General features: G+C 40.5%; 1 protein-coding gene across 1 annotated transcript in view; it reads right to left on the bottom strand.

The window, feature by feature from the left end:
- Positions 1 to 23,317, bottom strand: part of LOC133153241 (protein unc-13 homolog C) — a 77,246-nt gene that overhangs the window by 17,971 nt on the left and 35,958 nt on the right. The window contains exons 12-19 of the mRNA XM_061277400.1: positions 22,930 to 23,045; positions 22,152 to 22,315; positions 20,010 to 20,166; positions 19,592 to 19,660; positions 14,748 to 14,837; positions 13,220 to 13,348; positions 9,898 to 10,031; positions 7,917 to 8,002 (exon numbers count right to left, since the gene is read on the bottom strand). Coding sequence (XP_061133384.1) covers positions 7,917 to 8,002; positions 9,898 to 10,031; positions 13,220 to 13,348; positions 14,748 to 14,837; positions 19,592 to 19,660; positions 20,010 to 20,166; positions 22,152 to 22,315; positions 22,930 to 23,045 — 945 coding nt within the window. The remainder of the gene's footprint in view (positions 1 to 7,916; positions 8,003 to 9,897; positions 10,032 to 13,219; positions 13,349 to 14,747; positions 14,838 to 19,591; positions 19,661 to 20,009; positions 20,167 to 22,151; positions 22,316 to 22,929; positions 23,046 to 23,317) is intronic.

The following is a 23,317-nucleotide window of genomic DNA, read 5'->3' as shown; positions in this document are numbered from 1 at the left end:
AAATGTGCAAACGTATTCACTATAGATATGAGACTTGGGTAGCTGTGTTTGATTTAACACAAACATCTTCACAGGCACAATTATGCCAACAGTCTGAAGTTGTTGAAAGCTTTAGAAAATAAAAAGCAGCCAAAAGCTCTCTTTAGAAAAGCTAGAAAGCCTTTGAATGACTCCAGATGAATCCGTCTGTCTTTGCCTGACGTTGCCGGTCAAACATTAAGTGTGGCTTGTTTCAGACATTTTGGAACAATTAAACCTTTCTGTGGGATCAGCTCGTGAATGTATGAAAGGATGGTTTCAAAATGAACAGGTGAAATCCAAACAATGACTTTTAAGCATTTACCCCAAATTTTCTTTTCAAAAGTTTGTTTTTTCCCATGTGACACATTTAACAGCTCCTTGTTGCTAGGTACAACTTGTGCAGAATGATAATTTTTAGCCCAGTAAAATAATTGGCATAAGCCACCCAATTAAGCTGTTGGAATGGTAATCTTGGGCCTGGCCTTTAGACAGAAACTTTGAATGACCTACAGCAACTATATGGATGATATAAAGATGTTGTTTTGATAGAAACAGTACACATAAAGTCACTTCCCAACTATAGGAAAAAGTAGTGCTCTTCTTTTTTTTTACTGTCCCTGCAGTGGAACGGTAAAGGTAATGGTGCATTTGTTTCGTCTCAAATAAGACAATTTTAAACCATCACTTGAAATACTGCCAAAAATAAGCAGCAAAATGCACAGGCTCAAGATTGATGAGCAGAATATGACTAAATTGTCTTCATGTTGTGAGTAAGCACCTTTTACTAGCAATGCAGTGACATCATTTCTGCATCATTCCTTTTCCTCAGCTTTGAATCTTAAACCTTACTCGGGTTGTCAATAATTATCTATGGAAAGTGGATTGATGTGAATGGAATAGTCTTAACGGTTGATCATTTTTAGAATAGTTTAATTCATCTGAGTTTGTAGCCTTGAATTGGACTTCCAATACAGAACGTCTTGGATTTACCGAGTTCTGTTCCTATGGTGGCAATGTAACCTGAATTTTTATATACATCACAACCTGATGGAGTTTAATTATACTCATTGTAAATATATGTAAGAAAAATAATTCTCAGATATATAGTATTAAGCAATCAAATTAGAGATCGTACCTACGGTGTAGGTGGAAACTGTCGAGACCGTGTTTATGGTCAGGGCATCGTGTCAAACACAGAGCTCAAGACGTTAACAATATGAAGGTATTAATCTATAGCTGCTTTCATTTAGCTCATACCGCTTTGACGTTAACTGAATAGACGGTTGGAATCCAGCTCGTTGCACTCAAGCTGTCACGCCTTAATCCTGATAAGAGCCATGAGTGCTTAGCCTGATGAATAGCGCTAACTAAGCCTGCCATCCTACATTCTTCTTTAAACCCAAAGAAAATATCGCCGGGTGCTTAAAGTACCATTTTTGACATACACACGCTTGTTGCATTCAAATAACCAAAGCAATTCAGATTCCGAGGGCGATGAGTGGCTTTTACAGGAAAAACATAAAAAAATAGAAGCTGCACAGCAAATGTCACGTTTGTTTTCATTTTCATTTCATCATGAAGTCTCAAGTTGTGACACAACAAAAAAGCTCACTCTGCAGTTTGTCGAGCAAAGCCTTTTTATTTCCTTTGCTGCATGCTTTCATTTTTACTTCCCAACTGTTGCGTTAGTTCAAATTGTGTATGAATTCTGACAGTTTGGCAGGGATCCCAGGAGCCCCAGTAGAGGACCTTTTTCAAAGCTCTGCAATATCCTTCCTGAAATGAAACCAGACAACGTTTTACAGTTACTTGCCCTCTGGGATCGCTGCTCCCATCCACACCCTACCGTCATGGGCCAATTGCTTTTGACTACACAGAGAAAAGTAAAAGTTCACTTGGCGGAAAATTTGATAGTAGGTTGTTTCTCCAAGAAGGCAAATCCATATCCTCAACAAAAATAACTCCCGAGAATTTAATTTTCAAGGTTTTCTTGATAACGGTCAACATCACTTGAATTTTTACATTTTACAATAGGAAGCTTGAGTATGCAAACTCCACACATGTAGGCTAAGATTTGAACTCAGAACCTCATACGATGAGGCAGCTGTGCTAACCACTATAGCGCCATGTTTCCAGTTTTGTCCGAATATAAACATAAAGTCACCTGGCAATCTACGAGGAGCAGATGCTTGTTTTAAAGAAAAGGTCAGCAGGTGTTTATCAAGTGTGTATTTGCATACATTATAACGTCATCAATGTTTTATCCATCCTTCAGAATTCTTTAAAGTCAGTACCTTTCAATTATGGAGTGCAACTGTTCTCGAAATGGTCGGAAAATCACAGAGGTGGTTCATGGCATTTTTTAAGTTTTTGAAGTCGTCATTCAGAGCTCAGTTTAAGACCCCCCCCCCCCCTCCCTTCATGTCTTCTAAAACCAACGAAAGCAGCCTTCACATAGAAGCTAAAGGGACCTCTCCTTTCATTCACTGGCACTACAGCCCGGGGCCTTGGAATAGAAGGGAGAATCCGAGGGAAATGAAACGAGGCCAGCGAGAGTGGTGCGGTAAGACACGGCTGAGGGTGCGTGACTTCTTCCGAGTGAGTCATCAGCATCATTTTTAGAAAGGCTTTAAATGATTTACATCCGACACTTTCAATCAAGAATGTAAGCGACAAGTGACTTTGTTTGTGTATTTAATAATACACCCTACGGCGCACCGCATTAACAATTAAAACACTCCCTCGCCTTCACCTCATTCACCTACTGGCAATTGTAAGCCGGGGGGGTACCTAATAGAGTGTCCGGTAAGAACAATCTTCCGAGGCCCGGGCCCGTCACCACGCTTGTACTGTCGCTCGTGAAGGTCATTCGGTGCATATTCATACTTGTTTATGTAAATCCATTCTCATGAGGTCCTCTCCCGCCGCAACACGGCAAAGCAACCGCCTGCATGTGCATGTTTGAATGTTGAACAAAGACGAGAGAAGGACACGCTGCAATATGCTATTCTCTTTTCTTGACCCGTCATCCATTTATGTGGTATTTTTCTCAAGTCTCTATTGAGAGTTATTGATGGTGAATGTTCTGTTAAAACGATTGTTGATACTACAGAAAGTGATGGGAATCCTGTACTAATTCGCAAGACAAAGGTTTGTGTAGAGTAAATATCCTGGACTTGGCATTTGCCCCGTTTTTAATGTAGTAATGACTAATCACCACGACAAACAGTATTTTTGTCCCTCTTCATAGTGGTTTTCCAAAACGTTTGGCCGCATGCCTGTAAACAAAGTTTGTTGCTAAGCCTGTGATTGGGAAACAAGTTCTTTTGTGACCCCGCTGGTGGTTAAACAATGCCAACTCTCCTGAGGGAGGAGTTGGCTCAGCGTCCCTGGTGAGGATGTCATCTTGTCTGAAGCCCCCCCCCACCGGGACTGAGTGACTCACATGGGACCCATCTTTGTTTCGACATCTTTGATTTAAACGGCGTACGTATAAAGTGTTGCGGCTCACTCCAATTAACATCCAGTGACCCTCCGCAGGATTGGACGGGCATGCGACTCATTGCAGTTTTTAGCTTGACTCATTTTAAAGCAGCAAAACAAGAACTTGTTTCATGAGATCGCTTTCACGAATCGATTCAGGAATTGATGCAAATCAGTAGCTAGCGAGGAGTAGCTAGCACCTGAGTTATCCCTCCCAAGCTCAAAGATAAAAAGGTATTATTTGGTGTTTTGGCAGCCAATTTCAAAACTGGATGACTGAAGGCATATACAAAGCGATAATGCCATTAATTTGTTTTGTGCAAATTGGAATAAAAAAAAAGTGGCTTGAGGAAAGATTACATTTTTATTGAAGCTGTTGTTTCCAATGTCTTCAGGCATACCAGCAACAGCTGCAAATATAATATTTCATGAGATGGTAACCGTTTTCCAATTATTTGATGGGTGCATTATCCTGATAAAGCAACAAAATCAAACATCTTCCTCAAACAGATGTCCCTTATTTCCCTTCAGAAAAAAAAAGAGTTTTAACTTGTTGCTAACCAAAACAGCAGCACCTACTACATCACATAAGCTCACTCATTTTCCAACCGATTCTTTGTAGTAATACGCCAGCAACAGAATATAAAATTCAAAAACCCAGGCCTGACCACACATATTCCATCGGGTACACAATCTGGCTAAAAAACAACAACAGAATGTCGCAAAAGCAAAGAGATGAAGTGTAGCAATGGAAAGCTGTGATGAGGTTTGGCGAGACAGACCCCAGCGCTGATGAATTCATGCTACCGTAACTACAGCAATACGTCATTCATTTATGTTTAATGAAGCCGCTCCAAAAGGCGGGATATGAGGCAATGCCCGCCAGAGTTTTGCACTGTTAAAAGATGCGCTTTAGTGACAGCGATTAAATATCTTTACGATAGCTTTGCAGCATTTATTCTCGGAGCTTTGAAATATATTCCAGTCCAGCTCTGTTTTAATAAAGGAGCAAGATGAGTTATGTGAACAATTATAATATCAGTATAATATACTGTGCAAATAGGGCTGCAGTTATTAAATATTTTTTGAATTCATTATTTTTTTTATGAATATTGGATCATCTATGGAAAACTACTACGGGTTGACGCTAATGTATTTGGATTTTGCATAGCGAGTTTCCGCACAGAACAGACTATGGGAAGTGAAAGAAAGTTTAATTGCCTCGCACTCCGTAAACAAACATATTGCAGCTCAAGTGAATGTCATAGCTGGCGATATGCTTTTGGCAATATGTCAAATGTTTTCACTTATTTGAAATGACATCATACAAAGGTGAATATCAGTGCGGCAACAGGGGGGGAAAAAACTCAAGCAGTGCGAACACAACTAGCAACAATGTTTAAACTCTCCGGGGCTTTTAAAATGGAGGTAAAGCAAAAATAAATACTGTTGGTGTTTTTATTGCGTAATTCTGTTCCTTTTTAATATTGAGACAAACGCTTGGTGTTGCGCTTTTTTTGGGGGGGGCGGGGGGGATTGATTCTAGGTGTTTGTATCAAGTTTTTGTTTGGGATTTGTCGTTCATTAAATAATCATCCTTGTATTGGATAGTTTACAATAAATTATATGTTTTTCCTCATTTTAAATTTCAATAAATCTTTTCCTGTTTAGACAGAAAAAAAGCAGGATTTTTTACTGCATTTTTTAACTTACTGAATCAACTTGAACAAAATAGTAAAACGACTCAGTTGGAACAACATCCATTTTGGGACGCTGCTTTGTCTGGATTTCACAACTATTATCGATTTAGGATACAGTTGACATGCAGGGTGAGACTTGAACGGCTTCTTTTTATTTGGGGAAAAAAAAAGGTGGCCTATCAAATTGACTTTGCACTAAAACCACCCTCTGTACCGGCAAACACGCGAATGAAGAAGCACAAGGAAGTGTGCTCATTCATTATTTCACACCCGCCCCTTCTGTCTTTTTATGGCTCTCTTTGTCTTCTCTCTCTCTCACACATTCACATTCACACAGAGATGCTAATATTAGCATCATCCCCATTTTGTTGTTTTATACAGCCGCACCGCCACCGCAGACGGCCCTCTTTGCAGGAAGCAGGAGATGCTTCAAAGCCTTGATTAATTCATGCTCATGTGCTGGCACGCGTGCTCCATCTTCTTATTCTCTCCTATTCATTCTTTCTCTGGCGCACAAACAAACATGGCGGCATCCTACAGGCTCACTTAGGTCTTCTTGCATAATCTCGACCCCCCCCCGTGACTGACTTCCATTAGGTGTCTGACATCAGCAGCTCAGTGCTTCTCACTCCTTGCATCCATTATGGCCCACTGAATGAAACAGTGCTACCTTCAACACTCAAGTGTGAAGAAATCCATACGAGGCTCATGGAAAGTAGATGTAGAACAAGTAGCCTCTATACATATGTATGGCACAACTATAGTGTATATGTGTGTGAACGTGTTTTTGTGTGTGTTGTACGGCTGCAATTGGCAGCGCTTTCATTTTGGTAGCTGGTTGCCTTAGCAACGCAGGACGGTGTGGCATGGAAAAAGCAGCAGCAGCAGCTGGTACACGCTGTGGCTGTGAGGGCATTAACAACCCTCGATATTTGAGTTTGACATCTCTGACTGTCATTATTAGAGAAGTTTTAGTGTCCTTGTTTTGTGCCGAAGGTACATGTTTGCAAGAATATATATAAATATATATATATACAAGAAAAAAATAATTAAATACTCTATATTTTTAAATGTATGTATTAAAAATAAAATTAAATAGTAGAATTAAATGTTATATATTTTTAAATGTATATATTAAATATAAATATAATATAATTGTATTATATAATACCCAATGAATGGGGAGGAAGTATGTTTCAAAAGCCAAAGAAAACAATTAATACATCCATCCAAATTTCAACAGCTTGGAAATCTTTGTCCTCCTCATCATCATATTTTTACATTTTCTGTTACCTCATAATTTTTTTGCAATTTTTCACACTATTTTTTTCTGATTGGCTCATCCTGAGGCATTCAGCATTGTGTGAACACTCGCTGAAGTAACCACATAAGGTTCCTTGCGAGGGTGAAAAGATGACCTCGATAAACGAACTCGTAACTATTTCATTCAGTCAATTAAATGTGGTATTGAAGGTGCCAACCTGTCCTTGGTGGGAGGGAAAAGGTATCACTACACACTGGGAGGCATTCTAGCTCCATAAAGGCTGACTTTGACATGAGGGCATCAGGCAGCCAAGACAAATGAGGTGCACCCGTGCATACATAGCATGTGCTATGTGGCGACACCATCTTGAATTGAATATTTGCGCCCTTCCGATCAAAGTCAGTTAAGATTCTCCGATGTTTCAAAAGGGGACTCCCTCCGGAAATCATCCATTTTTACTTAATTGGTTGGAAAATTATTATAATGTATCATCTATTCGTCCATCCATTCCAATTACTTGATTGACAGTTTAAGCAAACGGTTAGCCTACCTTCTTATACAATATGTAAAAATGGTGTAAACTTTCAAAAGTGGTGAGCCCCACATGTGTAGTTTAACACATCTATTGTAAGATCGATTCAAAAGTCTCTTCTGTATCCCACTGACACGCTGCCGATCCACATATCCTGAGGGGGTGTTGATCTGCGGGATTCTCACCTAACAGGAACAGCTTGCTCAATCACCTTCAGGAGGTATTTGCTGTCTTTCGGGGAAATAAGATGTTGTAGCAGGAGCTTTGGCTTTGGGATTTTAAGGTAGGAGCCACCTTTAAACCTGAAACATCTGTCTTGTGGCTTGAAAGCAGCTCAGAGATTTGTTCTGTGATGGCTGCTTTGTTTGGACAAACACTAATTAGCTTGTTGACACATGACACATTTAAGTTAATCAGTTTAATTAAATTGTTGTAATTATTAGTTTTGAACTCCTGTTTTCAGGTTTCAATGACAGTCCAGAAAAGTATTTTTGTTACCACAAGGTGATGGATTATAGAATAGATGGATAGAGTTCATATTTCAGAACTACTTGCTACTAATCACTAACAGTCACAAATGTGTGCCACAAAATGCTTAGACCAAAAAAATTGAATAAAATCTGTTACTATTGTGAGCATTTGGATTGTAGCCACAATCAGTTGATGATCTCGACTCAGATTGTGTGAATCAATAGTGTGTAATCAGTGGGCAGTGTGGATGAGACCATCTGATGAGCTCTATTGTGACTACAGCAAATGGATTTGAGGTTAGGATGAAGGAAATTGTCGGTTACCTCATACCTGATGAGCGCATTTAGTAATTAGTGCTTGACGAACAAATTGCTTGAAACATTTTTGGTACATTGTATAGCGTTGAAATACCAAGCCAATCTTTTTTGGAATGTTTTAGACTCACCGTCCATGGCGTACTTCATATCCAGGGCAAAGAGGTTCCATGTAATCTCCGCGCTGATTTTACCCACGTTGAGCTCCTGCGGAAACCTGTCAAAAATTGAAATGGATTATTTTCAAATCCATTGCATGAGAACTACACCTTGGGTGGCCCAAGAAGAAACCTTAATGATTTTGCAAAATGATACGTTTGACAAGGTTTCCCGCTGTGTAACAAGGTTTAATATTATGACCAGAGAATAAATGAATGTAAAGAATGAATTTATATAATGAGAAAACTTGGATTATTAACAATGGCAGGAAAGAATACCCTAAGAGCTGCAATGTCTCCTTTCATGGAACTGATCAATATCATTGATTGAGCGGCAAATTATGACATTATAACCATTCACTGATTTTTCATGAAAATGCAAACTATCTGCTGATCCGATCCAGCTAATCAGGTCTGTCCCATATGAAACAAACATTAATTATGCGCAATGAAATAAGAATAAATCTGAGATAGAAGCAACCAAACAATCTGCTCCTTGGAATGCTGTCGAGTGGCAGTTAAAGGTTGAATGCAAAACATCAGCGGTTTAATTATCAGTCTTCCCGAACAATGATGGGAGGACATTAATACATGAAGGGCTCCCTGGCGGGGGGAAAGGTCAGTTCTCCGGGAAATCCTTCACGTTGATTTTTGCAAGTACAAAGTATTTTTCCCCAGCGGAAAGCATAATGCCTCCGATGCGCAAAATAAACACTAAGCGAGACGAGGAGGCGGATTTGTAATGTGAGCGGTGAACGAAGGAAATAAAAACGATCCCTAGAACAATCCTTCCTCCTGCTTTCACGTCTATCACGCTTTATACCTTCAGCATACATAAACAAAATGCAAATCTGTGTGGATGCGTTCTATCGCCATGCGAGGTAAACAATCTATAAGCGGGATATCTGTCTTTCTTTGGGAATAGTCTTTAAAGCTTCTAATCTTTAGCGGGCATCATTAAACACGTAGTTATCACTGCAAAATAAAAATCCATCTTTTCATAATTGAAAACAGATTAAGTCGCTTTTTATTATTTGGCATCAAGCCCACATTAAAGTTCCACCATAACGGAACAGTTGGGGGTCCTTACGGTCCTGAAACTTGACCACAGGAAGAGAAAATGGAGGGAATAGATATAATTATTGCAGAGCTATCATTAGGCAGTGTGGGAGAGACTAGGCAAGGAAGCTCAGGGCATAAACAGTCGTAATGAGCATCGTAAATCAGCCAGCCGCAGAAGAAGAGAAAATGAGCTAAAATTATGAATGCATTCAAAAGAATGAGAGGGTATGGAAGATGCTTAAGTAGGGCAGCAATGGGGGGATGATCATTTGCTGCTTTGGTGAATTTTGCTGTTTTCGTGGAATGTGCAACAAGTGCTCAGCGATTACAATCTACTATTTAGTCGATGCATTGTTAAGGAACTTTTCAATTAAGTCGCAAGACTGATGGTAGGAATTGCCATCACTGAATTGCTTTGGTTGATTACGAGATGAAATCAACACATTCATCCATTCTCTAGCGGTTCAGTTTTTCAAAGTTGTGAGTGAGCTAGAGCCCATCCCAGTTGAAATATGATCAAGAGACGAGGTAACCAGGCAACCACAGGGCACATATAGTATCTTCCAACAACTATAGTAATAAATGGACACATTTGAATAGTCTTCAATTACTTTGACATGACTTTTGTTCGTACTGTGGGAGCAAGTTCCGCTGCAATGCATTTTCTTTGTAAATGCAACTACCATATAATAAATAACGATAATTTAAAACCCTAACCCTAGTTTGAAACCCTAGTTTGAAACCCTGATTCTAGTTTTAAATAACAGTAGAAGCAGTAGAGATTTTTGGCACACTCTCAATGTCAAATAAAAAAAAAACAAGTGAAGGTACTATATCAATTTTAATGATTGGTTTGACTGTCCCTAGTTCATGAGTGTATCGCAGTACATACTGGTTGATGACGGGCGTGTAGGCCGTCCTGTCTTCGTCGATTACCGACACCATGAGGGTGATGAGTTTGGGCCAGAAGTCCAGATTCTTAATGGATGGTCCCTGCTCCTCGCGTGGAAGGTCCTGCTTCCGGCTCTGCAGGGAAAGAAGTCAGAAAACCTTAGGCTACGTCACCGAGATGACTTTCTCAGACCGCAAGAGAATCATCAACCGTGTATTTTCTATGCAAATCCATAGCTCCACTGACATTGACAAATAATTTTTGACATAGCCTTCCGGGAATTGACTTCTTTCCTTTTCTCCATTTGTTTATGTAAATTGTTGGAAACGGCAAAAGCGGTTCGATTGTGTTCCTGAATTATTTAGCACAAATGATCTAACAACCTTCAGCGTATTGACTTTGATGCAGCACACAGAGGAATTGGAATTACAACATGCATTCATCTATTCCTTGGTGTCAATGATTAACTTTGTACTTTAGGTGCCGTGTCAAAAAGATTCCGTTGCGTGTTTCGCAGTGTGGGCGAGGGCGAGCCAGTTTAATCCCACCCGAATGATGCCGATCGTGTTGCATTCGATTCTGGGTTGCCTTGCTTTTAATCATTTGGCTTTGGGATTGCCAGAGTAATGAAATGGGATTACGTCATTCAGATAGACGCTTGGTTCTTATATTTCTCATTTGCATTTTCTTCTGTGTTAAGATGTGAAAAATGCTCTGTGGCTGCAAAATACTCAGGGGCACTTTGAGCTTTCGATTCCCAACTCTCGAGACTTGGGAATTGCTCGTTTAGACTCAGCCAACGTTAACAAGCTGGAGACAAAAAAAAACAAACAATAATATTATACTGTGGAGAAATAAAAAGCACTTTTTAATATGAGAGTGAATTAAAGGGGATATTTACTTCTCTGTGTTAAAAAAAGTCTACAAGCAGCCAGACTAATTCTTTTCTATTCACACCAAAGTGTGATTGAGTGACTCATGTTGAAGCGGTGCTACAGTGAGTGAAAATATGAGCGATATGTGGCCGGGTCGATAGAAGGACATGACCAACAACAAATCATAGAGTCAGTATTTCCTAAACCAGTCTTGGTCGCCGAGGTAACGCATAACTGTACCGGCTCATTTCGTATTTTCACAGAAACATGGCACAGAATGTTAATCAGACACTTGTTTTGATTTTCTTCTTGAAGATAATTCCTCAAAATGTTTTCCGTATTAATCAACTTGGGAAATTCCAAATGTTTGAAGGTTTAAACACTATCAACCAATGGGAGTTGCGTCAGCAAACATGTTCAATATGGAAACATGAACAATGAAAAGTCCCTGCAGGGGGGGTTAAGTCGTGCAAAATTCTCGCCGCGCAGGTACGAAAGTGAAGGACACGTTTGAAGGTTGGCTCTACGGGCTGCATTTTGTATTCTGTTAGAACTCCCTTTGCTCATTTGTATTTGTCTCAAGTCACAATAATCACAATGTTGGACGTGATTAAGTTGCATGCTGTTGTTTCTTTTTATTTTTTATGACACAATCTATGGGGGTCCCAATTTGTAGCCTCAGCATTTGCATGCAACTGGCTCCCCATGAAATTCCCTCATCAATTCTCACAGTGAAACTCCAACTTAGAGTCCAAATGGAATGATTGCTTTCTAGTAACGCCCTTGATTTCTTGGAAAGGTGTTGGCAAGCAGAGACGGCATAGCTGAAGTTTTGGATGGAGGGAAAATCAAGTCTTCTCACAACTGATTAGCTGTCAATTAAAATAGAATGGCACAGAGTGGACTTCTCATTAGTGTGAAACAAATGTTTTCAGTCCACAGCAAGACTTAACAATTTAGCCTCACTGTTCCAACATTTTTGGAGGGAAGTGTAGTGAAAATGTTCCACAAGCTTCAAAAATGGATGAACCACATTTTTCCCCTAACGTTGTCATTTACCATGACTGATCTCCCTGCATTTTCTTGTTGAAAGCATCCATTTACCGTGAGGATGCTAGAATTCGTTAAGCCCCAACCCAAACCCCCTCCTCCCTCTTGTTATTTCATGCCCGGTCGGAAGCGGCCAGCTCGGCTGTCACGTTACGCAAGACGCCTTGTTGTGTCAGGGCTACGTCTCGGCCTGCCTCGTAAGGAGATGGGACTCCCAAATGACTTGTAACCACGACGACAGTGAAGGTACCTCGTGTCTGTGACCACAATAATTTATAGTCACGCTGGGGTTAGCTTTAGGGCAGTGCCTTTTTTTTTCTTCGTCCAAACTGTCTACACTAAAACAAGTGCAAAAGGGTGCAATTAGCAAATGTGCCTACAGTATCTCGCCCGAGTGATAATTGCCTGCAACACCTCTGGCAGTTCAAAGAAACGGAACGCTTGATCCCATTATAGACTAAAAACGGACATCATCGTCCGTGGTGTGGCAGTCATAAAGATTCAGAAGAATCGCCTGATAATCCACCCAGATGTGGCCAATGAACGAGAACGCCCGGATGTCTTTAGTGCAGCCAAGTGAGGCAGTGTTTCTCCGTTGGCTCATTTAAGAACCTCCAGGTGGTCCGGCAAGCCGGCGATATTCATGAAGACTTTCAAAGGTGGTTATTTTTGCACATTGCATAAACACTGCCTGTTGCTTCGTTGGTGTCCTTTGAGTCTTTGTACATAATTTTTATTGCAGACCGGAGGTGGGAAATGATGTGGCATGAGAAACAGGTTGCAGTTTGATGTCATCCGAGCTGTTAAACAGGAAGTAAAATTGAAGTGAATACTTTATTCAGTTCATTATTAAAGTCTCACACCATTAGCCGTAAATTTTGTTTGACTTTGGAAGCAAATCTTTGAGATTGCATGAGGGTGTGTTTACTAGCATGCGTTTGCTGATGTTGTTTTTCAAGCGCCACAACAACGCAACGGCGCTCATGCGTTTAATATCCCTACAAATGCAATTATGTTGCCACAAATAATGTTGGCAATAGCGCTCGTCTTATTGTTTTGCTTCACTTTACACTCCGCATTAATAATTAAGATTTTGAATTATTGCTGGATACGCCAAAAGTGTTGTGGTTTCAATTGCCATCCAAGAGATTTACCATTGCTATTTCAACAATAGCTAGTTGTGTTTATTTACTCAACTGCATTGTATTTATTACAGGCAAAACTTTTATTTGGTAGGGTAGATTTTATTTGTAGTATCAGTTTTCTATTTTTAGTTTAATAATACACCCCATAAGTAGAATAATTTATCCCAGATGTGACAACCTCTAGGCCAATACGTTTCCCTCTTTTAACTGCAAAAATAACCCGTGTACACGGTCAAGTTGACAAAGACTCACCTGGTCCAGCAGCTGATTGTAGAGCTCGTGGCAGTTATCAAAAATGTATTTGTACGTGGAATCCAGGCAGGCTCTCACACAGTCCCTAACCACCTGGCTGGCTCTGGGCGGACTCTGGAGCTCTTGGACCTACGCAAACACACACACATGCACATGACTGTTAATGTAAGTGAAGGCTTTCAGTCTTTGAGTAGATTGTGAAGGTCCAAGCCCTTTGCTGGAGGTAATCTCATCAACCACATCTCTTAGTCTTCAGTCAAGGCCAATCAAATCACTTTGTGGTCTACACATGTGAGTGAACACTTGACAATTACGTACTAAACTCGGGCCCTTTTGTCGTCCATTTTACGAGTACACCATCTACGATATTGCACCCGTTCTGTGAATACATTTTTAAAGAAAGCAGCAATTCCGGCCCATTCAAATCAATTAGATAAGAGGGCCTGGTAGAGCGTTAGTTTATCCATGTGCTTCAGCAGATTTGTAAATTTTGTAATCCCTTAATGGACTAGCATTTCAAAACGTGTCCTGCTTGCTGTCCATGTATAATTTGTGCAAATTATTCATGTTCCTTACTTTGCTCTTTTAGTTGTTAACTGCCACACAAAGTATTAAGACAAATGTATTGAGACAGCTTATTCTAATAGGACTTTTATGGTTTTATGGTAATTCAGTGTGTTGCTGATGTCATGGTATCACCTTCCAATTTCCAACCGTGTGTTTATATATGACTTCCTGACGGAAAAGGACAAGCCACTTACATACATTATGCATACTACAATTGACGTGCAGGGCAGCTCGTGCACATGTAGGAATGCTCGACATGCTCGTGACAGCAGAGCAAAAACCGTGGCAAGCCAAGGTGACATTTTTCATTCCTTTGCTCACATATGCCATTTTAGCGATGCCTCTCTGAGCTTCGGCACCGCCACCATCAAGCGGGAGTTGAATGGACCTTTTCAAACACACGCCTTTTAGAGAGGCGAGTGTGAGGAAACAAAGAGAGGAAGCTGGAAGGATTTTTGGAGGCTTTGCTGTATAGGAGCCATCGCATAAGCCTCCAGTCAAGGAGTTGGTGGGAACAAACATCATTTGGTTTTCAATGGCCTGTGGTGTTGTGAAATGTGGAGGAAATTATGAGATATCAGGAATTGTGGGATTGAATTGAATACAGTGAAATGAAAGGAGCTCCAAATCAATGTTTACAATGAAACGCTGGCAGGATTGTAAGCAAGCGAGCAGTATTGAGTTTCAGAAATTCAAGGTTTTGCACAAAAAGCTCAGATGTGACAGAACATGAGAAATGTTAGTTATTACTGTGCTCCATCATCATTTAACACTGCTTTCTTCATTTCTATCAATTATTTTTTAATTAATTACCATACCTACACAAGACCACCCACAATAGTCGATACTGGTAGGCAAGGCCAAGTCCACATGACTGGACACCCGACTGGATCCAGAGAATTAATATTTTGCACCTACTTGACAAAATAAAATTGATGTAATTCAACCAAAACGTTGATACCTTCATCCTGAAGAAGGTGATGCTGGTCAGAAGATCTACAGTTGACTTTAAATCATGGAGACGATCTTGGTTTCCAGCGGGGAAATTGTCCTGGAATAGAGAAGAGGTAAAATAAATAAACTAATTTCAAAAGCCATTACCACCTCACTGTCATTTAGGCCCAAAATATTAAAATGGATCACAGATTAACGCCCCGCAGTCATAACGGAATGAATGTCCGTCCAATCGTTTAGCAGACCAGGGAGGTCTCCTGTGATGAAAACTTTGATTTCGGCTCCATGAAGCCATCAGGCGGTGCACGGGAGTGTGACGGCGAGCATTTAAATCCCTTGCAGCATTCCGGCACCCATACGCTATTATCTTCTTCCCTCTCTCGCTCGCTCTGCTCTAATACAATTTTGCCAGTTTCCTCTGCCTCCTCTACCTTTTAAAATCCATGCACAGCCAACAGTTGGAGCATTATTCTCCTCCACGGGCTTTGCTACCAAAACACATTTAGGATCAAAACCTTAGCGGCACATTGTGGACTTAATGATCCAAAATGTGGTTTTCAACAAACACAGATTAGGTTTGTGAAATATCATAGTTGTTATTCTTTTCTTTATGATCGGCTTTTCTACTTTGTTAAAGGCTTCTGCAAATGCGGTCTTTGTTTATCATTGATAATACGGCTGCTAATATGTAGCCACCTAGCATTGTGACATGATAGCAAGGGTGGAGACATCTGATGAGGGTTCATGTAAAGGTATCACAGCCAGAAAATCCAAAAAAAGATTATAATGACGATAATAATAATAATCATCATAATAATAATAATCCATTTATATAACGCTTTTCAAGTCAGTCACTTGATATTTCAGTGAAAGATTCCTACGTCATTAACAAGCTGTCATCTTAAAACTCATGTCATGTATAACAAATCATCAGTCCATTGGCAACATGGACTTGAGACTCCACAGAGCAGCAGTGCATGGTGACATCTGGCATAGTTCTTGGAATGACCGTGTTGGGGCACCCAACAGCAAAACACGTGTTTAATAATGCTATCATGGTTTGTAATAAAACGCTACGCAATTCTACTCCGTGCTGGATTATGTGTCTTTCGGGACCTCTTTGCAGTCGATTCACTCAAGGTGGTGTTATATTTTACATGGAGCTGTGTTGTAAGAGACTTTTTTGTTTCTTATACCTTTTTTGGGAGTGGGAATTCCGTGCTAGGATCTCGTTGAGTGCTGCATTGTGACTTTATGCATAGATGTCTCCGCTTTGGATTATTTTCTAAGTCAAAATCATATCAGCAGCAAGAGATCCAAACATGATTTGCTATCTAAGCCGAAGCATACGTTGATGCGATTTCTTATCACCTCCGCGGTGTCATATTCAGTGACACAGTGAGAAGATATTTTAATCGCTGTAGCTGTGTCAACTTTATTCCTATCAGTAGAACAATGATAAATTGGGTGGAGAGTCACGGTGCAAAAAATGTCTTTTAATCTCATCACAAGGTGACGTTTATCAACAAGAAGAATGTTTGCCTCATTTTAGTTGTACATTTGTATTTGACTTGAAACATACTCCTTTCTCCATTGTATGTATTTCCTGTCATGAGGAACACAAAATTGAAATCTGTCTCTCCTAATGGACCAATAAATATCCCTCAGTGGAAGATAGCTGCATGCATTTAATAAAACATGCCAAGAATGTCAAATTGTTTTTCCCGACCTGAAGTCGATATAACGCACACGGTAAAAACAATTAATAGTAAGTCTGTATGTTGGTGTGTCTAAAAAGCACATTTTACTTAATGTGTGAAAGTTTGTAAAGAAAATAACCACCGTGTTTTTACTACTGAGGGAACTACAGTGCCAAGCAAACCATAAAAATGTTTTTTTCCCCCTTCAACTGACTCTAATACAACACTCACTCAAATTTAAGGGCACAATTCCCACGGGTGTTTGCTGAACAAGCGTGACTTCATATCAATGTGTCCAAATAGCGAGCAGGATTTCAGAGAACCTTGCCGATCCCCCAAGGGACGGCGCGTAGGGTACATAAGGTGTCACCGTACATCAGGTCACTTTGGTCCACACTGAGTCAAGGCCTCTTGTTTTATAAAAGCAAACTCAATCTCCCACGGAATGTCATTAGGGGGGGAGAAAAAAATGGCCGAGTGAGCCAGATGGGAATCGTATTCTTTTCCAATTGTTGTGGATTGGCTCTGCTCAGAGAGAATGAAAGCGAGAATGAATACTGCGCACATGTGTGTGTGTGATAGGGACACAGCAGGGTGGTGCTGGCAGGTGATTTTCTGTGATTTCGTTGTGTGTGAACGTCACTGCCAAGAAGCTGGTCCACGGGAAAATAAAAGGTGCAACCAACACACACCCACACATGCACACAGCATGCCTGTTTTCAATCTAGTCCTGTGATCTTTCCGTCCAATCACGTCTCCTCACATTCCATCTTCGTGTTTTGTATTGTTGCCCGCATTGTTCCTCTTGTTGCTGCAGCATCAGCTGCTATCAAGGTGCTCACCCACTCACTAACCCTACACGGCGCCACCAGCTGTACATTTGTATCCGAGTGGGGTACTCAGGTGCATGCATCCGGAGACGGGAGGGCAAAAAAAGAAAAAAGGGGTGAGAGGTTATAATGTACCTGCATGTGTATGGATGTGTGTGTGGGTGTGTTGGAGCTAACCAGATAAGCGCTCATGGGATTGTTCTAGAAGCTTATGTACTAAATGCGTAGAATTCAATCTGCCTGAGTAGAAAAGTGCAGCACCTTTGGCAGACCGGCGAGCTCTCCGAACTCCACTACAGGAAATGCAATTCTATTCGATAGCTAGCTATCGAATCCAGATAGCTAGCTAGCGGTATTATTTTAGATTAGATTAGATTAGATTAGATTAAAATAGATGGATAGATGGATAGATAGCAATGATCATGCTATCAATTTGACCGCCGATCTTCCCTACCACCCCATCTCTGATAGTATATCAACTGAAAAATCAATAGGGCTCTCACTTTGGCATGGAATGATAAATCCAGAAAAGTTTAAAGGAGATTTGTTGGCTGTTACAACCAGCATGCCGCTGCCAAGAAACCCAGCGGACGCGAGGCCAAGTCCTAATTGCGATAGCATCGCTGTACTGTGCATTACTGTAGTTTATTGCACAAATAGATCACATCGATGCATGGGAACACCCTGTGAGGTAGATAATGCACCTCCCTAGATCTGCCTGGAGGGTATAAAACATGAAAGAGTGGCACAACGCCTGCACCTGTCATCCAACACGCGGCGTGTCGTTAACAGGTCAAGTGGAAAAGGCTCTACATACAGTGGAACATCTGTGCTCGGGAACAAATCAAACTACTGACCATGAAGAGTGAATCTACATACTGTAGCTTAAACAAACAGCCAATTGAGTCCCCTGTGGGAAAATATGCCACTGCACTGCCACGTTTCATTTTGCACTCTGTAGTTTTCTCAGCATGCATGCTCCCTGAGTCATTGAAGGTAGCCCATGACCTTGCTTGTTGGCCTGATATGCAGGAATAAGATTTCAGTGTTATCATTCGTCCATGTTGTTATAATACCACTAATAGGTCAACATAAACTTGCCTGTATTGAGCTTTAATTGTTTACAATGTCTTTTGATTGTCACAAGATATCTTCAAGAGGCCCCAAAAATGACAATATCTCATGTTTAGGCTCTGTTCCAGTTTACACATCGCAAATCATTATTGTGTAAATAAATGTGACTTTGGTCCGAAAACATCAGCCATAAAGAAAAATACATTTTAGCAAATTCAGCTTCAAAGCATCGACTCGTTGTTTTGCTAGTGGTTGTGGTGTAAACAGAAGTCCTTTAACCTCTTTTTTAAATTTGGTCATGTGACAATTGGCATATCTACTAGGTCGTACCTGTCCATTGCTAGATACTAATAGTTAACAGCTAAACAGTTCAACTTGACAACCGGAGCACGTGATGAGTCGTGTGTACACTCATTGTTGTTTTCTATTCTGTAAAATGTTAATAGCTAAAGCCTCCAGCCAGTTTGTTTCATGCTCTTGGCCACTATTTGCCCCAAAATGGTCTTTGCATTTATAAACAGCCCACAGCTACGTTCCAGTCGACAGGACATGTGGACACTCCACAATGCTGTGTGTGTTCATGTTTATAATCCCGGCACACAACCACTAAAGTCATATTGGGAATATACAAAATTGTTTGCAAACATTTTTTTAGTTGATACTGTTTGACTTAATTTGACCAGCAGGCTCACTTAGTTTTTTCCTTCTGGACTCAGTAATGTTGTCTTTCTATAATTTGCCCAAAGTAATGTTGTGATTGATCATTTAAGCCTCTTCAAATGCCTCCCCTCTGGCTTTTGTTTTCTTCCGATGCAATGACGCGATGCTATGAAAGTCACACGTCTGTGTTTTGATTGACTTTATTACTATGGGACCCGAGGGGTTATCATAAGGGGCATTGTAAGGTGACCTTGATTCTGTTTCATTTCACACATACACATACACATTGTTGTTGATAGAGCGTTCTCGATGGTTTACAGAACATATTTCAAAGCGGATATGAACATAATTGATGGATGGCTGTAAAATATATATCACCGATGAATTTTTTTTATAACGGGACATGGATAGAAGACGTAACATATCAGTCTTATTTTACCCAGAATGCGCAATACATTGAAAGCACAGTCATTCATATAAACAACAATTTTAACAATTGCGTAAATCGTAAATTTGCTAATGAGTTGGCTAATAAGGACACTTCTCATGACGCTGACTTATGAGACAAAGTAAGAGCTGAGACTTGCCCGATACTTGGACAGGTCAATCCTCAGCGAGTTGTGCAGCTGATCCAGTAATTTCACAAATTTCTCCCTCTGTCGAGATAAAAAATCGATTACGATTTAGTCACAACTTGGTATTTGACCAAAACAATTATATCACTGCTTGTTGAATGAAATGTCATTTGATACCTTACAAATTGTCGCATATCTCAATGTGCAATTGGCCAGCACACACAAATACTTGAAAACATTAACAAATGCAGTCTTTTAAATGCTTAGCTTGACATCAAACAGTAGAAGTGCAAATAGTTTATAGCCTGAAGAAAAATATTACATCAGTGAGGCCACACAGAGGTCTCACATGGAGAATTTAGATATTACCCTTTTGGTTGACATCTATTCCAACTGTTCCAGATTTACATTAAAGCGTGATCGCACTTACCCCAAAGTTGGAGGCGGCAAATCGATCCGAAGCTGACGCGGTAGTTGTGGTGGTAGTGGTTGTGTGGGCAAAGTAGGCGTTGATGTTGGCAAGCAGGTTGCTCATCACCGCCGGCACACTGGGACACATGTACTTGGCGGACAGGCAGGAGAAATGCCTGCCATGAAAAATAAATGCCAATTGTGAGTCACTTTGGGACGTGGACACAATTAAGAACAATAAACCCGTAAATGATTTGAAACAACGCAAATGAACTCTAAATACCTTGGCAGCTTCATAACTTTATGAATCGGTCTGCGCTTAAGTAATCACTGTATTATTGATGTTCCCTCTGATGAGTGATTTCATATTTGAAGGATCCTGAATGAATAATGCAGAGGTGTGTTGGAAAGCAAAGGTGTGTACGCGGGAATAACCTTTGCATTAGCGATGAAACAAATCAAGCTGCTTGGACAGTAAATCCAAGCTTTTTATTCTTGGGGTGTTACTAAAACTACAACTTCAGTTATTTATTTGTGTATTTATTTATTAATATAGTCATTCTGTGCATCTAACAGATGCTAACAGTCGTTTGGAATCAGCATGTTACAATAAACATAAAGTTACTAGATTAATCCATCATATGGGCTATTTAGAGTTTGGAATTCAGCTGATAGTGTACCTTGAGAAAACTCTTCAAACTCAGCTAAGTCTCTAAAAAAAAAACATTTCGACTTAAGTCAACATTACCATGGAAACAGGAGGGTAAAACATTCAATTTGCAATTCTCCTGTTTGCTGCACCCAAACAACATTTCTGAGCGATAAAAAGCATCATTATACATTCATGAACATGAAATCAGTTCACGCTCACACTCGCAAAAGACCTGGCGTGAATTGCGGAAACTCAGCCACAGCCCAGATTTTCTCTGAAATGAGGACGGTATGCTAATACAAAAACATGAATGGTGTAGCATCTAGATGACTGCTCGCAGGACCTATAAAACTTGTGCTATTCTACATTGCAGGGCATAAAAATCTATCGTCATCCACAAGTTTACGTGAATGCAAAAAAGAATATAGCAAAGGTGAAGCACCCTGCTGAATGCAACAAAACCCCTGAAGTTAGCTGCTTTGCTTTACCAATGCTTTCACTGAGGAGGTTTTCTCATTGCAGCGTTTTCTATGAGAAAATGTCTGAACTTGAAGCCTTATTATGCTTCCATTGTGGAAGAGATCAAAAGAACAGGCAGTTTTCACATTCGACTAAATTCTCGGAACCGGCTGCACACAAACATGCTCTGATCCAAATGCCTACTTAATTACTGTGCTTTCAGACGCCAAATTAGCCAGAGGCGATTGTTGTGAGGGGGGCGAAAAGGAAGAAGGATGTAAAGTGACTGATGATTGCATCTGTTCAAGTCCTGCGGTGCTCAGATAGTTCAATCCCGAAAGCCATTACTCCCTCTTAGTGACTTGTTTTCCCCACTGAATATAATCTAGGAGCAGAGGAGAAAACATTTTCGGAGAGAGACAGTTATTGAACAAAAAAAGGTGGACAGGTGGAGCCTTTTAAGTATTTATGGTGAGTTATAACATCCTCAACAGGTTCTGAGCTTGAGGAATTTAAGAGAGAGAAATGTTGTTTGAAACCCAATCAATGAGATCTTGTAGAAACTGATGTATTCTCCGTCATTTGTGAGAGAAGTTAGGCAAAATGTGAGCGCAGAGTAGAACGGTAACACACTCACACCGTCGCTGAGCCTCTTTAGGAAGACATGTCCAAACTTTTATATCTTCTTGGCCTTTGAGGAAAAAGCCACAATCTATCTCAGCTAGAAAGGTAAAGTTCCTAAGCACTTATAGATGGACGAATGGACAGAAAGACGGACAGACAGATGGCGAGACGGGATGGGATCAATCAGGAAATAGTTTGTGCGTGTTTACAATCAATCTGACCAAAGCAGATTTCAAAGTTTTTGCTGGATGCCAGCAATGAATCAATCAAGCTTAGCAACTCAATAGTCCTCAGCGCTCTGATAATGCTGAGGAGACACTACTATAGTCATCATCTTCTTCCTTTTCGCTTTCTGCCCTCCACTCTGTCCGATGAGACAGTGAGCGATGTCTGAGGTACGAGACCATAGATCAGGGCGGTACTTACGTCATGGCCTGATAGATGGACTCCACTCCGTATCTCATGGCAAACTCGTCCACTATCTCCTGGGACACGTCGTCAAAGTAGACTTTCCACGCTTCTTCGCCTTTCACCTTTGGGATCTTCACCACGCCGTTGTTCTTGCCCTCGGTCAAGTAGTGGAACAGGTTCTGCGAGTGAGATAGGAGATAAGGACACGGTGATGGAGAGTCACTGTTGAACTGTAGCAGATAGAAAGCCTACCATTCCATGTTCACACACCTTTACTTCAAATATATGGCCAGTACCATGTGTAGTATTTGAGGGAGTAGAAGATTTGGTGTGTGCACATAAATAGAAAGATTCCAGAGAAACTTCAATTAGGGTGAGTTGTGGCAGATCCCAGCTGGCCTTGAGCGAGAGTCGGGGTTCATCCTGAATCGGTTGCCAAGCCACTCACATTTACAATTTCTGCTCACATTTCTGCACGCATTAGAGCATCTGTTCAACTCAGGTTAAAGTTAAGTTAAAGTTAAAGTCAAGGCCCACAGACGGAATGTCTTGCTGTCAACTGAAAGTGACATCACAGGGAATAAGGGCTCACTATCTACTACCTGAGCCACCATCAAAACTGTCCAGATAATTTAGAGAATAATATGCTCTCAGATTTTACAAATAAAAACATCCGTGGCGATGTCTGCACTGTACCAACACAAGAAAATTGAAATAAGCTTAACAAAAATGTTCAAACTTTTCTCAGTTAGGCGACAATTTATGTATAAAAGTTTGAAATGATCAAGATTACCTCATGTAAACAAGTGTACTGGCCGTGAGGTGGCACTACATTTTCCTCCCCCTTCATCTCCACACTGATCTTGAGTCTGATGGCACCGGATACGGCCGACTTGTCGGTCCTCTTATCTGTAAAACACATCGGGCCGACTTAATACGAAACTGAACTGAGGGTGTGATAGAAAACCCTCAAATAATAATCAGGATAAAACAAACTCTAGTTAAAAGTTTTACTTTATTCTTGAACCCGTATTGGACACTTCGTTCCATTCGTTGGCAAAAGCTATTAAACGTAATGACAAATTCCAGAGTGTAACATTACAGTACAGTCACAGTCCTCTATTGGGTAAATGTGTCCTTGAACGCATCATAACAACATGACTTATAGAGCAGTGCCCATA

The sequence above is a fragment of the Syngnathus typhle genome, linkage group LG4, assembly GCF_033458585.1.
Source record: "Syngnathus typhle isolate RoL2023-S1 ecotype Sweden linkage group LG4, RoL_Styp_1.0, whole genome shotgun sequence".
Classification (NCBI taxonomy): Eukaryota; Metazoa; Chordata; class Actinopteri; order Syngnathiformes; family Syngnathidae; genus Syngnathus; species Syngnathus typhle.
Note: the sequence above shows the minus strand (reverse complement) of the source record. Positions and strands in the feature narration are given on the sequence as shown.